General features: G+C 43.4%; 1 protein-coding gene across 1 annotated transcript in view; it reads right to left on the bottom strand.

Annotated features, from left to right (window-relative positions):
* Positions 1-17,134, bottom strand: part of RCSD1 (RCSD domain containing 1) — a 101,690-nt gene extending 84,556 nt beyond the window's left edge. The window contains exon 1 of the mRNA XM_073617380.1: positions 16,753-17,134. Coding sequence (XP_073473481.1) covers positions 16,753-16,758 — 6 coding nt within the window. The 5' untranslated portion in view covers positions 16,759-17,134. The remainder of the gene's footprint in view (positions 1-16,752) is intronic.
* Between the last annotated feature and the right edge of the window lie 653 nt (positions 17,135-17,787).

The following is a 17,787-nucleotide window of genomic DNA, read 5'->3' as shown; positions in this document are numbered from 1 at the left end:
CAACATTCCAGTCCAGGAAGTAGATGGTGACCCTGGATGGTACCTAAACAAAGATGGAGCATGAGATGTTATATCCAATGCCAGGTCCACCTCACAAGCAACATTTTCATATTCCATGCTTTGCTTAAAGTCCTACATGGTTGGACGTGGCTTCTCGGTTGTGGATCCTGTAAGTTGATGTGTGTTGGATATGTTTGGACACAGTGTGGTCAACAAATGGGATTAAGGAGGGGTGTGACCTTCCAGAACATAATGTTAAACTAGTTTTTATGATTTAAAGGCAATTAAGCGCTCACCACAACTCGCCCTTCCTTCTATCCTACCGGGGTCTGTTGCCTTAGCCAAGAAAAACCTTCTCAGGTTTTTCTTCCTCACCAGCAAGGTGGTCATGCCTAGACACTGAAAACCCATCATTGATGGAAAAGGTGTATGTGATCACCATACACAATATTTGTCATATAGAGCACCTGTGTTCTGCCCCATTTTCATGTAATTTTTCAGTGTTATATTGAAGTGCCTCAGGTGACCATTGTTTTATAAGTATGCCGATAACTAGTGGCAGTTTTGGGCCACTACATCCTCTGTCTTCCCCTCCTGTTTAGTTCTAGTTGGTTCAGTTATAGCTAGACCTCCCCATTTCTTCCACGTTCCCTCAGTCAGTGTTACACAGGCATTGAACTTAGGAAAATCATCCACACCACTTGCGGACCCTCCACCATAGATATACATCGGCAGGGCGGCTGCTCTGCGCCAGATCACATACCTAGTACATGATCAGACACTTCCGGGTCTGGGGGGGGCGCCGCCGCTGGCCTGCTCCCGCTGTGATGACATTAAGTCCGCGGTACCCGCCGATCGTTCAGTACACAGGCAGAACGGCGATTTGTCAGTAGGGAAGGCATGGATCCTGTGCTCCTGTACAGCATCAATGCCTTCCCTTAGTAAAAACACCTCCCCCACAGTACACAAGCAATGGCTAGGAGCACAGTTAACCCTTTGGTCGCCCCTGATGTTAACCCCTTCCCAGCCAGTGTCAATAGTACAGTGACAGTGCATATTTTGTTAGCACTGATCACTGTATTAGTGTCACTGGTTCGCAAAAAGTGTCAGTTAGTGTCCGATTTGTCCGCTGCAATATTGCAGTCCCGCTATAAGGAGGTGCGCTTGCAGGGTGGTCTAAAAAGTCCTGCAAGCCGCATCTTTGGAGCGCTGTAGAAGCGGTGTATTTACCGCTCCTAAAGCGCCCCTTCCCATTGAAAACAATGGGGCAGCGCTCCAAACCCGCCTGCAAAGCGCCGCTGCAGCGGCGCTCTGCGGGCAGATTTAACCCTTTTTCGGCCGCTAGCGGCCGAATAGCGCCGCTAAAACGACGGTAAAGCGCCGCTAAATATAGCGCTGCTTTACCGCCAGCGCCCGCAACGCTTCAGTGTGAAAGTAGCCTTAAGTTGCCGATTGCCGCCATCACTAGTAAAAAAATTAAAAAATTTAAAAAAATATCCCATAGTTTGCAGACGCTATAACTGTTACGTAAACCAATCAATATACATGTATTGGGATTTTTTTTAACCAAAAATATGTAGCAGAAAACATATTGGCCTAAATTGATGAAGATTAGATTTTTTTTTTTCATTTTTTTTTTTATTGGGAATGTTTTATAGTAGAAAGTAAAAAAAAAAAGAAAATACAAACCGCAGTGGTGATCAAATACCACCAAAAGAAAGCTCTATTTGTGGGGGAAAAAAAAAGGACAAAAATGTTATTTGTGTACAGCTTTGCACGACTGCGCAATTGTCAGTTAAAATAACGCAGTGCCATATCGCAAAAAATGGCCTGGTCATGAAGGGGGGTAAATCTTCCGGGGGGGGGGTTAAGTGGTTAATAAAGTTGAAGACCGCAAAATCTGGTGCAGCTCTGCATAGAAACCAATCAGCTTCCAGGTTTTTTTGTCAAAGCTGTGAACGGAGCCTAAGGATGGCTCTATAATAATAAAAGGCGGGTCTTTTGGGGAAAAGAATACTGGTATGTGTCAGGAATGGATTCATGCAGAATTATCGATCAGTCCACTTTATTTGCTTCCGCTGGGGCTGTTCTGTGTCAGGCATTTGTGAATACAGCCAAGAACTGCGCCGGCAGCCAGGATTGAAATGATTCTTTCATCTCTGAGCCGGCATCTCAATCCAGGAAGTAGATGGTTACTTTGGATGATGCCTGAATAAAGATGGCTCAGTCCTTTTGGAGAGAAAAGCAGATGCAGTCAGGTAATGAATACATCACCATGTTACACATTATTTTATTCACACATGACTTAGCATGACTTCACTTAACATGAAAAGAAATATCTGATGCTGGAGCCACTTGCTTGCCGCTAAACTTTGTGTGAACCCACCCGGGGATTATCAGTGTCATCCTTCGGGGGGGGTCAGTTATTCAGCTGTAAGGTAACATTTTGTGTCACCGGAGGAAAAGAATGCGGTTCCACCAGTCCTTAGTCTTCGGTCTGTTCATCACTCAACGCATCAACGCAGAACGCTAAACCTGTGCTTAGCTTAATAGTGCGACACCATGAGAGCCGTAAATCATAGAGAACCATCTGCTGGATCATACTGCACTGGAGGAAACTGGTGTCAGCCTGGGAAAACTTTCTATATATATATCACAGAAGTCCGTCCTCTAAGTACACCATGATATGAGATAGATAGATACAGTTGTGCCCATAAGTTTACATACCCTGGCAGAATTTATGATTTCTTGGCCATTTTTCAGAGAATATGAATGATAACACAAAAACTTTTCTATCACTTATGGTTAGTGTTTGGCTGGAGCCATTTATTATCAATCAACTGTGTTTACTCTTTTTAAATCATAATGGCAACAGGAACTACCCAAATGACCCTGATCAAAAGTTTACATACCCCCAGTTCTTAATACGGCCCCCCTTTAACATCAATGATAGCTTGAAGTCTTTTGTGGTATTTGTGGATGAGGCTCTTTATCTTCTCAGATGGTAAAGCTGTCCATTCCTCTTGGCAAAAAGCCTCCAGTTCCTGTAAAATCTTGGGCTGTCTTGCATGAACGGCACATTTTGAGATCTCCCCAGAGTGGCTCAATGATAATATTGAGGTAAGGAGACTGAGATGGACACTCCAGAACCTTCACTTTATTCTGCTGTAGCCAATGTCATGTTGGGATATCCAAGTACGTCCCATGCGCAGCTTCCTGGCTGATGAATGCAAATTTTCCTCCAGTATTTTTTGATAACATACCACATTCATCTTGCCATCAATTTTGATCAAATTTCCTGTGCCTTTTGTAGCTCACCTATCCCCAAAACATCAGCGATCCACCTCCGTGTTTCACAGTAGGAATGGTGTACCTTTCATCATAGGCCTTGTTGACTCCTCTCCATATGTAGCGTTTATGGCTGTGGCCAAAATGCTCAATTTTGGTCTCATCACTCCAAATGATTTTGTGCCAGAAGGTTTGAGGCTTGTCTCTGTGCTGTTTGGCGTATTGTAAGCGGGATACTTTGTGGCATCTGCATAGTAATGGCTTTCTTCTGGCGACTCGACCATGCAGCCCATCTTTCTTCAAGTGCCTCCTTATTGTGAATCTTGAAACAGCCACACCACATGTTTTCAGAGAGTCCTGTATTTCACCTGAAGTTATTTGTGGGTTGTTCTTTGCATCCCGAACAATTTTCCTGGCAGTTGTGGCTGAAATTTTAGTTGGTCTACCTGACCGTGGTTTGGTTTCAACAGAACCCCTCATTTTCCACTTCTTGATTAGAGTTTGAACACTGCTGATTGGCATTCTCAATTCCTTGGATATCTTTTTATATCCCTTTCCTGTTTTAGACAGTTCAACTACCTTTTCCCGCAGATCCTTTGTCAATTCTTTTGCTTTCCCCATGACTCAGAATCCAGAAACGTCAGTCAGCAATGGATGAAAGATGCAAGGGTCTGTCAGGAGTCCAGAAACTCATTGACCTTTTATATACACACACACACTAATTACAAGCAAACAGATCACAGGTGAGGATGGTTACCTTTAATTGCCCATCAAACCCCTTTGTGTCAACTTGTGTTCATGTTATCAGGCCAAAGTCACCAGGGTATGTAAACTTTTGATCAGGGTCATTTGGGTAGTTTCTGTTGTGATTATGATTTAAAAGAGTAAACACAGTTGATTTATAATAAATGGCTTCAGCCAAACACTAACCACGAGTGAAAGAAAAGTTTTTGTGTTATCATTCATATTCTCTGAAAAATGGCCAAGAAATCATAAATTCTGCCAGATAGATAGATAGATAGAGCCTTGGCCAAAATTTTTGAGAATGACACGAACATTAATTCTCACAAAGTCTGCTGCCTCAGCTTTTATGATGGCAATTTGCATATATTCCAGAATGCTATAAAGAGTAATCAGATGAATTGCAATTAATTGGAAAGTCCCTCTTTGCCATGAAAATGAACTTAAACCCCATAAAAACATTTCCACGGCATTTCAACCCTGTCACAAAAGGACCAGCTGACATCATGTCAGTGATTCTCCCGTTAACACAGGTGTCAGTGTTGACGAGGACAAGGCTGGAAATCACTCTGCAATGCTGATTGAGTTAGAATAATAGACTGGAAGCTTTAAAAGGAGGGTGGTGCTTGAAATCATAGTTTTTCCTCTGTTAACCATGGTTAGCTGCAAGGAAACACGTGCAGTCATCATTGTTTTTCACAAAAAGGGATTCACATGCAAGGATATTGCTGCTACTAAGATTGCACCTAATTCAACCATTTATCAGATGATCAAGAACTTTAATGAGAGAGGTTCAATTGTTGTGAAGAAGGCTTCAGGGCACCCAAGAAAGTCCAGCAAGCACCAGGATCGTGTCCTACAGTTGATTCAGCTACGGGATCGGGGGGCACCAACAGTGCAGAGCTTGTTCAGGAATGGCAGCAGGAAGGTGTGAGTCCATCAGCACGCAAAGTGTGGAGAAGACTTTTGGAGGATGGCCTGGTGTGAAGAGGGGCAGCAAAGAAGCCACTTCTCTCCAGGAAAAACATCAGGGACAGACTGATATTCTGTAAAAAGGTACAGGGATTGGACTTGTTCTCTCTGATAAATCCTCTTTCCGATTGTTTGGGGCATCTGTAGAAAAATTTGTCCGGAGAAGAATAGGTGAACGCTATCATCAGTCCTGTGTCATGCCAACAGTAAAGCATACTGAGACCATTCATGTGTGGGGTTGCTTCTCAGCCAAGGGAGTGGGCTCACTCACAATTTTGCCTAAGAACACAGCCATGAATAAAGAATGGTACAAAAACATCCTCCGAGAGCAACTTCTCCCAACCATCCAAGAACAGTTTGGTGAGGTTACGGAACAATGCCTTTCAAGCAGGATGGAGCACCTTGCCATAGTTTCCCGATAGTAATTAGGCTCTATTACTGGCCAGAGTCGCGTGACGTCACTCCTGAGCGGGAGCCGATGACACGGGCACTATAGAAACACCACAATTGTGCCCTTTCCTCAGTGCGCATGCGCCGATGATGTGACACATCAGGGCCTGTATCATGTATATTTTTTTATATAGATGATTTTTTACTATCTTTTGTCAATGTCTTTGTATTGTATGTATTTATATTGAATAAAATTGATTATATTATTTTGATTATGCTTTCTCAGGTTTGTTGTGCCTCTAAAGTCTGCTCAGGGGGTCACCCCCTTCTCTTTTCTTATGACATAAAATTTATACAGATGTGGCCATAGGAGTGTTTTTTTCCCTGAAACTTCCCTATTAAATTGGGGTGCGTGTTATACGCCGGCGCGTGTCATACGCCGATAAATATGGTAATTTTCTAGCAAAAAATACTGATTTTAACTTGTAAACAACAAATGTCAGAAATAGGCCTGGTCCCTAAAGGGATAGTTCACCTTTTAACACAAAACTGCCTATGCCTATAAGGGGCATCTGTAGATAAAAACAAACTGTGCAGCTCTGACTAAATTTGAATAAAGCCCTTGGCTATAGGTGTGTAGGCCATTTACACACCTTATGATCATATAGATGATTTTTTACTATCTTTTGTCAATGTCTTTGTATTGTATGTATTTATATTGAATAAAATTGATTATATTATTTTGATTATGCTTTCTCAGGTTTGTTGTGCCTCTAAAGTCTGCTCAGGGGGTCCTTGTTGAACCCCCTTCTCTTTTCTTATGACATAAAATTTATACAGATGTGGCCATAGGAGTGTCCCTTTTTTTCTATTTTTTGTCATGTCCATCATAGGATCCAGGCCAAGGGGCAGGACTGGGCAGGACTGGGCGTGACTGGGCGTGACGCCGAGTACACAGGAGATCCGCCTCTATTTTGGCAGCGCTCGTCCCCTCCTTCCCCTTGGCAAGGCTGCAGATGGACACTGATCAAGCTGCAGCGAAGAGCAATGCTGCAGGTGGGCACTGATTAGACTGCAGGTGGGCACTTATTGGGCTGCAGATGGGCACTTATTAGACTGCAGGTGGGCACTTATTAGACTGCAGGTGGGCACTTATTCGGCTGCAGGTGGGCACTTATTAGACTGCAGGTGGGCATTTATTAGACTGCAGGTGGGCACTTATTAGACTGCAGGTGGGCACTTATTAGACTGCAGATGGGCATTTATTAGACTGCAGATGGGCACTTATTAGACTGCAGATGGGCATTTATTAGACTGCAGGTGGGCACTTATTAGACTGCAGGTGGGCATTTATTAGACTGCAGATGGGCATTTATTAGACTGCAGGTGGGCACTTATTAGACTGCAGGTAGGCACTTATTAGACTGCAGGTGGGCACTTATTAGACTGCAGGTGGGCACTTATTAGACTGCAGGTGGGCACTTATTAGACTGCAGATGGGCACAGATCAGGCTGCATTGATTCTCTGACCATTATTTTGCTTCAAAGTGGTTTATTTTTTTTTAAAGTTTTTTTCCCTGAAACTTCCCTCTTAAATTGGGGTGCCTGTCATACGCCGATAAATATGGTAATTTTCTAGCAAAAAATACTGATTTTAACTTGTAAACAACAAATGTCAGAAATAGGCCTGGTCCCTAAAGGGATAGTTCACCTTTTAACACAAAACTGCCTATGCCTATAAGGGGCATCTGTAGATAAAAACAAACTGTGCAGCTCTGACTAAATTTGAATAAAGCCCTTGGCTATAGGTGTGTAGGCCATTTACACACCTTATGAGGCCTGACTGGAATACTCCCAGGATGTTGCTAAGTGAGGCCTAGTCATCACTGCTCACCTCCACCATCACAGGAGGGAGCTCTCAAATGCTGAGCTCAGAGCTACTGCATCCGGGGAGAGAAAGAGCATGTGAGGGGGGTTTGAATCTGAGAAAGAGCTCACTCCTGTGATGGTGGAGGTGAGCTGTGATGACTAGGCCTCAGGAGTACTTAGAAAGGTCCTGGGTTGGGAGTATTCCAGTCAGGCTTCATGAGGTATGTAAATGGCCTACACCTATAGTAAGGGTATTATTTGTCTTTAGTCAGAGCCGCCCCCCACCCCTCCGTAGCTCTAATAAAACCAAAAATTAAAAAAAAAATGTAAAAAACATTAAAAATCCTGTGGTAATATCCCCATACAGTAAAGATAAGCCCATCACTTTACACAGGAGGAAGGTATAGGGATCATGTCTTCAGCTGAAAACTTATTGCATCATGTACACAGTTCTTACAGGATGCTGAGCTATTTCTGGTGTTTGAGAGTAAAAATTGCCGCGAAAAACAGAACAACCCGACAAGGTGCTGAACTTCTACAGGAAAAACACAACCACAACGCAGTCCCTGCAGGGGTTCGCTGATGAGCGGAGGAGGGGCGACCTATAGATCTGCCAACGTATGACATAAGAAACATTCAGTGCAGAACAAGATCACTTTTTATTTTATAAAAACAAAAAAAAAAGTACTTCCTCCGCTTTAACCACTTGACCTCCAGAAGATTTACCCCCCCCCCCCTTCATGACCAGGTCAGTTTTTGCGAAACAGCGCTGCGTTACTCTCACTGACAATTGCGCGGTCATACAACGCTGCACCCAAATAGAATTTCTATTATTTTTTCCTATGAATAGAGCTTTCTTTTGGTGGTATTTGATCACCTTTGCATTTTTTTATTTGTTGTCATATAAACATAAAAAGACCAAAAATTATGAAAAAAACAACTGACAATTGCGCGGTTGTGCGACGCTGTACCGAGATGAATTTGATGTCCTTTTTCTCCCACAAATAGAGCTTTCTTTTGGTGGCATTTGATCACCTCTGCGGTTTTTATTTTTTGCTCTAAAAACAAAAAAAATGCCGTCAATTTTGAAAAAAAAAAAGAAAAAAAACAATATTTTTTAATTTCTGATATAAAACACATCCAATAAAAACATTTTAAAAATCGAATTTCTTCATAAATTTAGGCCATTATGTATTCTGCTACATGTTTTTGTTAAAAAAGAAAAATCCCAATAAGTGTATATTGATTAGTTTGTGCAAAAGTTTTAGACCCCTTTCACACTAAGGCGGTTTCCAGGCATTTTAGCACTAGAAATGGCCTCTAAATAGCGCCTGAAAACCGCCTCCCATTCATTTCCGTGTGTCTTTTCACACTGGGGCGGTGCGCTTGCGGGACGTTAGGAAAAGTCGTGCAAGCAGCATTTTTGGGGCGGGCTTGTATTTAGCGCTCCCAAAATGCCCTGCCCATTGAAATGAATGGGCAGCGCTTCAAAATGCCTGAAAAGCGCTTCAGAAGCGCCGCAACACGGGCGTTTTTAATCCCTTCTTTGGGGTTAAAAGTGTCCCGCTACTGGACGAAAAGCCCAGCTTAAACAGCGCTAAAGCACCCGCTAAAACGAGCGGCGCTTTAGCGCTGACGCGGCCCTGGTCCCAGTGTGAAAGGGGTCTTAGTGCCTACAAACCATGGGATAAATATACTGGAATTGATATTTATTAATTTTTTTATGCTAGTAATGGCGGTGATCAGCGACTTATAGTGGGACTGCGATATTGCGGCAGACAGCCTGACACTAACTGACACTTTGTGGGAACCAGTGACATTAATACAGTGATCAGTGATAATATTATGCTGTACTAATGACACTGGCTGGTAAGGGGTTGAACATCTAGGGTGATCAAAGGGTTAATTGTGTGCCTAGCCAGTGTTTGTGTGTACACTATGTGAGGTGCTTTACTAAGAGAAGTGATGGATTTTATTCCCTGCTTTTCAGGGACACAAAATTCATCCCTCCCCCCACCCCCGTCAGAAGGGGGAATCTGCCTTGTTTACATAGGCAGAGCTCCGTTCCGTGTCTCTCCTCGGCGATCAGTGGGTGCCGGTGAACATCTATTATTGTCACCCGCTGATTGGCTGATGCTGCGTCAAGTCACAGCGCAGCCACGGCACCAGTGGGGCGCGCGCCCCCCTACCCCGGAAGTGCTGGATCATGTACTAGGTACAAGATCCGATGCAGGAGAGTCGCTCTGCTGCCGTATAACGAAGTTATGCAGTCGGCAAGAGGTTAAAGCTGAACTCCAGGATAAGTAAATATGGTCTAAATCCATTCATCATGTGTATTCTTTCTGGAATCTCGGTGTTCTTTGTGTATTTCTTCCAGATCTGTGCAGTCATCCAGTGTGAGACTTCCTGTACTACAGACCGCTCACTGCTGCTCTCTCTCCTTGTGCAGGGTGGCTGGTCTTGTCTCCGCCCCCTCCTGTAGTTTCCTGCTGGGCCCCTCCCACATCTCTGCTCTCTGCACAGACTATATACAGACAAGGCTTTTTGCTGATTTTGACGATTTTGGCTGCGACTTCGGTAGGCATCTGCGCATGAAGCCGCACAGATGTCTTTTCAAGTCGTACCCGAAGTCGTGCGATTTCAGATGAAGTTGCACGATTTCAAAGCCGTGTTCAGTGTGAAAGAGGGTTTAAAGATAAAAAAGTGCATTTTATATACAACTATATAGATGAGACCAAAATGAGGGACAAATGAGGAGGAAAGAGGGACAGAGGGAGCTTTGTTCCAAATCAAGGACAGTCCCTCGAAATCCGGGACAGTCCCCCGAAATCCGGGACAGTCCCCCGAAAACCGGGACAGTCCCTCAAAAACCGGGACAGTTGGGAGCTATGCAAAACAGGAAGCGAATCCCTCCTGGATGTCGCCAGAACTAGTGTCCCCATTGGAAGATTTCCCCTCTATTCCTGTTCTGGTGACAACCAAAAATGTAGAATTTTCTTTTATTTTCACTTTCAATGATAATGGTAAGCAGGACACATAGAGAGGGTGACTCCCCCTAACTGGGGGCACAGACAGCAATAAAAACCTGACAGGGGTTCTAATCCCTTCTCCACTCTTTCCAAAGCTAAAAAATAAAAGTTTAGCCGTCAGTTACACTATAAAGCATGCAGTGACGGCGAACCTTGGCACTCCAGATGTTTTGGAACTACATTTCCCATGATGCTCAACTACACTGTAGAGTGCCAGAGCATCATGGGAAATGTAGTTCCTAAACATCTAGGGGTGCCAAGGTTCGCCATCACTGGTATAGAGCATGGCAGACCCCCCCCCCCCCCAGCCATCTGTAATCCACAAGTGCCAGTATGTACTGAGCCCATCTGACGCCATTCTGGAGCGTTCGTTATCTCCTCTATGGCTCGTCACACATCAGCCCCGCATCGTTTCCAGTGCTGGGTCGCTGTGTTGCGATATATACATCATTCTACAAAGGATATCCACTGAACGGTGCAAACAGGATCCCACCCCCCCCCCCACAGGAAAAACGTGACTTATCGCCTTGCATCGCCCCCTATAAACTTCGCAGCTCGCAGCAAATAGGCACCCGCGTGATGAAACGCTGCAGATGTCGCAAGAAAAAAATAAACGCGGTCACAGGGGAAGGAAGAGGAGATGGGGGAGATACTGAAGATTTAACCCTCCGATGATCAACCTGATCACATGACAGTCTGTACATTGAGAAGACGACCCTTCCCCCCGCAGTTATTACTTTTATCTAACATTGCAAAGAGCACTCAGCCAATCACACGTCGTCTTCCCCTGATCTGGATACAATGTGACCATATGGAGCACTTTGCACTCATTTGCACTCCTTATTACGGCTCCATTCACACCTAGGCGATTGGAGGCGTGGGCGCAATCGTGGGGATTCCAAAATCTCGGCCAAAACGCAGGGTGCGTCTGCGCTGCCATGACTTTTTAATGGCACCCCAATCGCGGTGCGATTTTGCCGTGACAAATCCTGCTGCAATCGCAGCAAAATCGCAAAAAAACACAACGCCGTCGCTCAAAAGAAGCTCCTGCTCCTTTTTTGCGTGGCAAGCTTTGCGCGTTGAGATTTTTACCGCAATTGCAGCGCAATTAATTGTGGCAAAATCACACCAAGAATGGGGGTGCTATTAACAAGTAATGGCATTGCAAGCGTGCCTTGCGTTTTGCCGCAATTCTGGAATCACGGGCAGAATCGCGCGCCTGCAATTCCAATCGTGTCTTTAGAGATACATGTCACAATCTGATTGTACAATCTCCTTTAGTCTACGTTTCCACTATTGGGACCCCAAAGTCGCGCGATTTAGAGTGCAAGTTTGGAGTGCGACTTTGATGCAACTTTAAGTGAAGCTTTGATCCAGCTTTACACTCTCTGGATCAAAGCCGCATCAAAAGTCTCATAAAAGTAGTGCAGGCACCTTTTTAAAGTTGCTGCAACTTTAAGTCGCATAGATTGGAACGGGTGCCATTGAAATCAATGGGCCGTGACTTGTCATGCGACTTTATGTGTCCAAAGTCGCATGACAAGTCGCACTAGTGGAAACAGAGCCTACGGCTCCATTCACACTTGTACGACTCCAAAGTTGTGCAACTTTAACGCAAATTTGATGCATCTTAGACGCAACTTTGGATGGGTGCGACTTGGATGCGACTTTGGCTTTGACCAGTGATTATGAACAACTGTTGCACAACTGTCGCATGTATAACATTCAAAGTGTGACTTTCATGCGACTTTTGAGGGTTTACATTGCAGTCTATGACACTCAAGTTGCATGAAAGTCCGACCAAAGTAGTGAATGAAGTCGCTGCAACTTTAAGTCCCACATATATGAATGGTTATCATTGGAAAACATGGAGAACCATTTGTCATGCTTGACTTTGATGTACAAAGTCGCATGACAATCACACAAGTGTGAATAGGGACTTAGATCTACCAACAACTATGTGGTGCAAAGGGTCTTTCTGATTGGATACCCTCTATACCTAAGCTATCCAGTTCATTTCTATCCAATCAGGCAGGCCCTTGCAATAGATACTTGCTGGTAGATCCGAAGACGATTGTACAACCAGATTGTAATGTGTGTGGTCACCCTTACATAGACTTGGTAAATCTAAAGTTGATTGTACAAAGGTTGTACTGTCAAGTTGTAATATGTATAGCAAGCCTAATGAAGATCATCCAATCCAATTGTAGCATATGTGGCAAGTAGGCTCATCATACATGTTACAATCTGACTGTACAATCGGCTTTAAGCTTACCACACACATTGCAATCTGATTGTACAATCTCCTTTAGATTGGATATGGTGCTTATATTACATGGTTTTGGTAAATCCAAAGTTGATATGGTCAGATTGTAATGTGTATGGTGATCCTAAGAGCTGCCAAAACAAGGAGGACTGACATAAACTATCCAATCAACCTAAGTTATCAGGAAGCCCATTGCTTCCTGTTGGTCGTTCCAAAGGAGATTGTACAATCAGATTGTAACGTGTGGTGGTAACGGCATTGCATCCACCAAAATATGTCAAATGAGGACCTACCTAAAATATCCAATCAATGAGGACCTACCTAAACTATCCAATCAATGAAGGCCTACCTAAACTATCCATTCAATGAGGACCTACCTAAACTATCCAATCAATGAGGGCCTACCTAAACTATCCAATCAATGAGGGCCTACCTAAACTATCCAATCAATGAGGACCTACCTAAACTATCTAGTTAATGAGGGCCTACCTAAACTATCCAGTTAATGAGGGCCTACCTAAACTATCCAATAAACGAGGGCCTACCTAAACTATCCAATGAACGAGGGCCTACCTAAACTATCCAATCAATGAGGGCCTACCTAAACTATCCAATCAATGAGGGCCTACCTAAACTATCCAATGAACGAGGGCCTACCTAAACTATCCATTCAATGAGGACCTACCTAAACTATCCATTCAATGAGGACCTACCTAAACTATCCAATCAATGAGGACCTACCTAAACTATCCAATCAACGAGGGCCTATCTAAACTATCCAGTTAATGAGGGCCTACCTAAACTATCCAATCAATGAGGGCATACCTAAACTATCCAATCAACGAGGGCCTATCTAAATTATCCAATCAACGAGGGACTACCTATACTATCCAATCAATGAGGGCCTACCTAAACTATCCAATCAACCTGTTACCGATTAGGGAGGCCACTGCCTGGCTGCACCCTTGTTGGAGATTGTACAATCAGATTGTAACGTGTGGTAGTGAAGTTAAAGGGGTTCTAAAGGCATTCTATACACGAAGGTTAAAAACTTTCTCAGTGCAGCACCCCCCCCCCCCAACACTTACTTGAGCCCCCTCTCGATCCAGCGATGTGCACGAGACCCTTGGCTCTCTGGGGGACTCTCCCGCCTCATTGGCTGAGACAGCAGCCATTGGCTCCCGCTGCTGTCAATCACAGCCAGACAGCCAATGAGGAGAAAGAGGGGGCGGAGCCCCAGCTCTGTGTTTGACACACATAGCAGTGGCTCGGGAGCGTGCCTACTAGGGTGCCCCCATTGCAAGCTGCTTGCTGCGGGGGGGCAATGGGCAGGATGGAGGAGCCAGGAGCACCGGCGGACGACATGTTTGTTCTTTATTTTATTTTTTGGCCTTTATTATCACTTTAAGGCCCTTTTCACACTGCCGCGACTTGAAAGCCCTGGGATTTTGCCGCGATTTTGATGTGATTTCAGGGAATGCCTGTGACCTCAACTCGCATCAAAGTCGGACCAAAGTAGTACAGGGACTACTTTGAAGTCGGTGATATGAACGGCACTCTTCGGAAATCATGGGGTACAACTTGTCATGCGACTGTGCGGTCCCAAGTCGCAGGAAAAGTCGCACAAGTGTGAAAAGGGCCTAGAGGCAAACACAAGAGCTGTCACCGATCCTCTTTCTGAAAAAGGTAACTGCCTGGCTGTCTCTGGCTTCCATGCCTGCCGGGACGCTCACCTACAACACACAGGTAGGTCGGAGAACCTCAAAAGACCGGATTTCTTTCTTCTTCTGTGAAATCAATTTTTATGTTTCTGTTATTGGAATTTGTTTGGTGTACGGATTTTTGTCTCATGTTTTTCTAAGTAAGACGTGCAAAGAAACGATAGCGCACCGAATACATTAATAGCATTAATGGCGCGTTTTTGGTGCATCTTTGATGCGTTTTCGTTGCATTCAAAAACGCTTGCCTCTCGGCTAGTAACACTTTCTAAAATGCATCTCAAAACTCGCTGTAGTTGCATAGGGATGTTTGTGGCGTGGTTGCCGCATGCAATCCGAATCCGGTGCGGAAAAAAAAAAAAGAGTCCTGCGCGAGTTTGCTGCGAATGTGATATGAATTCAGCCATACAGTTTGTATGGCTGAATTCGCATTGCACAGACATCGCATGTGATCTACAAAGCAATGCGGTGCGAATCACATGCGATGTTTGGCATTGCACTAGTGTGAACCCGGACATTATTGAAAAAGCTTAATTGAACAAGATGAAGTTAGAAGCTGATTGGCTGACATGCACGGCTGCACCAGATTCCGAGTCCTCCTGTTTTACTAAATCTCCCTTACAGTCACATGGTCAAAGCCAAAGTTGCACTCGTCCAAAGTCGCATGAAAATTGCCTTAACGTTGCATCGACATCGCATCAAGTCGCACTGTAAAGTCACAATGGAAAGCGCGCAATTTTGAAGTCGCACAAGTGTGAATGTCATTCGCACTCAATGAGACTTTAAAAATCATGCGACTTCACTTGAAGTCACACAATTTCAAAGCCGCAGGTCAGTGCGATTTCTGGGGCAACTTGCCTGACATCTGTGCGACTTCATGCACAAGATGTCTATGCAAGTCGCAGCTGAAATCACAAAAAAATTGTGCATGAACTTATTTTTTAAATCAGTGGCGGCACAGTGCCAATTTGAATTGTTCCATTGCTGACAATAGGGTACGACTTGTCATGCGACATTTTAGAACTGTTAGATCACATGACAGGTCGCACCACAGATGTCTATGCAAATCGCACCTGAAATTGCCAAAAATAGTGCAGGAACCTTTTTTTTTTTTCGAATCGGAGCGGCACAGCAAAGCCAGAGTCGCACTGATTTGAACATTTCCATTGTTGGCAATAGGGAGCGAATTGTCATGCAATTTGGAAGTGTCAAATCGCATGACAAGTCACACCGGTGTGTTGCTTTTTTTTTTTTTTTGGGTTACGTTTGCGTTTGTATGGTTTTTATTGTCATTTGTTTGTTGTGTATTGTCTTATGTTTCTCTATGTAAGAAAAAGACTTTTTAATAAAATTAACCGGACAGATTTGCCAACATTAGGGTGCAACTTTGATTTGGAACTGTCAAATCGCATGACAAGTTACGCCAGTGTGAACTGAGGCTTGGCTTTTTTTTTTCTTTGGTTATGTTGGTGTTTGTGTTTTGTTGTCATTTGTTGGGTTTTGTCTTATGTTTCTCTTTGTTACATAGTTACATAGTAGGTGAGGTCGAAAAAAGACACAAGTCCATCAAGTCCAACCTATGTGTGTGATTATGTGTCAGTATTACATTGTATATCCCTGTATGTTGTGGTCATTCAGGTGCTTCTCTAATAGCTTTGTGAAACTATTGATGCTCCCCGCTGAGACCACCGCCTGTGGAAGGGAATTCCACATCCTTGCCGCTCTTACAGTAAAGAACCCTCTACATAGTTTAAGGTTAAACCTCTTTTCTTCTAATTTTAATGAGTGGCCACGAGTCTTGTTAAACTCCCTTCTACGAAAAAGTTTTATCCCTATTGTGGGGTCACAAGTACAGTATTTGTATATTGAAATCATATCCCCTCTCAAGCGTCTCTTCTCCAGAGAGAATAAGTTCAGTGCTCACAAAGTAAGAAAAATACTTTTCAATAAAAATAACCGAACAGAGAAGCAAAAAAAAAAACAACAAAAAAAACCCCCAAAAATACAAAAAACACAAAACAAAAAAAAACAAAAAAACAAAATAAAACAAAAAAGAAAAAAAAAGAAAAGAAAAGAAAAAAAAACAAAAAAAATAAAAAAAAACAAAAAACAAAATAAAACAAAAAAGAAAAGAAAAAAAACGAAAAAAAAAACCAAAAGAAAAAAACAAAAGAAAAAACAAAAAAAAGAAAAGAAAAAAAAACACAAAACAAAAGAAAAAAAAAGAAAACCCCAATAAAGTCATTATCTAGCTCCTGATTTTGGATGGTACCTCATAGTAAGGAAGCCTCTTGGTCACCATGACAGAGTGGTGATCTGTATTGGTGGAGCTCAGTGGTGGTGACCTCCAGGTACAGAGCACCGCCGGTAGAAAGGTCGCACCGGACATCAGCGCCCAATGCCAAATAAGCGCAAAACACGACACAATGCAAAATAAATCTAATACAATAATAAAAAATAAAAAAAAAAAAACAGTTACCTCCATTTCCTGAACGTTCAGAGCTGTGCCACGGTCAGACTTCTGCAGAAAACTGCGCAACTTCTGAAAACTTCTTGCTGGCTGCCAGCTTCCGCTCCTCGCCTGTCACTCGGCGTTCTGAGCCTTGGCGTGGTGTCCCCGGGGCTGAGATACGAGGACTGCGACCCTCCCCACCAAACTAGACCTGAACCCGAGAGAGAGAGAGAGAGAGAGAGAGAGAGAGAGAGAGAGAGAGAGAGAGGAAGGAGGGGAGGGGAAGCAATCAGGGTTTAAATATAGACACAAAATCTAAACAGATACTGAGAACAGTGAGCCGAGGAGACGCACCGCTCACCGCTCAGCTGCCCATACATGGGGACGCATGTCACCAATTTCCTCCCTATTTCTACCGTCTCTTCCGACACGCTGCTTTTTTTTTTTTTTTTTTTACTTTTTAATGATGAAACGTAGAAAAAAAAAAAAAAGTGACGGGTTGCTAAATCCATAAATAAAATTATTACTTTTAGCCCCGGTTCACACCGGTGCGATTCATCATGCGATTTGACAGTTCCAAATGAAAGTCCTCCCTATTTTTACTGTCTCTTCCTATCCGACACGCCGCTTTTTTTTTTTTTTTACTTTTTAATGATGTAACGCATTAAAAAAAAAAAAGGGACAGGTTGCTAAATCCAAAAATAAAATCTTAAATTGTTATGATGCGATTCATCATGCGATTTGACAGTTCCAAATGAAAGTCCTCTCTATTACCGACGTCTCTTCCTATCCGACACGCCGCTTTTTTTTTTTTTTTCACTTTTTAGCCTAGGCTTCCACTAAAAGTTGCGCAATTTTGTTACAATTTTTTTGCTGCGATTTTGATGAGACTTGAAGCGATGCCTGTGTAATCTTTAGGTCTATGGACCTCAAGTCGCATCAAAGTAACACCAAAAGTAGTAACGAGAGTACTTTAAAGTCGCTGCAACTTGAAGTCGCACAGATATGAACAGTACTCATTGGAAATCATAGTGTACGACTTGTCATGCGACTTTTGCAGTC

The sequence above is a fragment of the Aquarana catesbeiana genome, linkage group LG02 (assembly GCF_042186555.1).
Source record: "Aquarana catesbeiana isolate 2022-GZ linkage group LG02, ASM4218655v1, whole genome shotgun sequence".
Lineage (NCBI taxonomy): Eukaryota > Metazoa > Chordata > Amphibia > Anura > Ranidae > Aquarana > Aquarana catesbeiana.
Note: the sequence above shows the minus strand (reverse complement) of the source record. Positions and strands in the feature narration are given on the sequence as shown.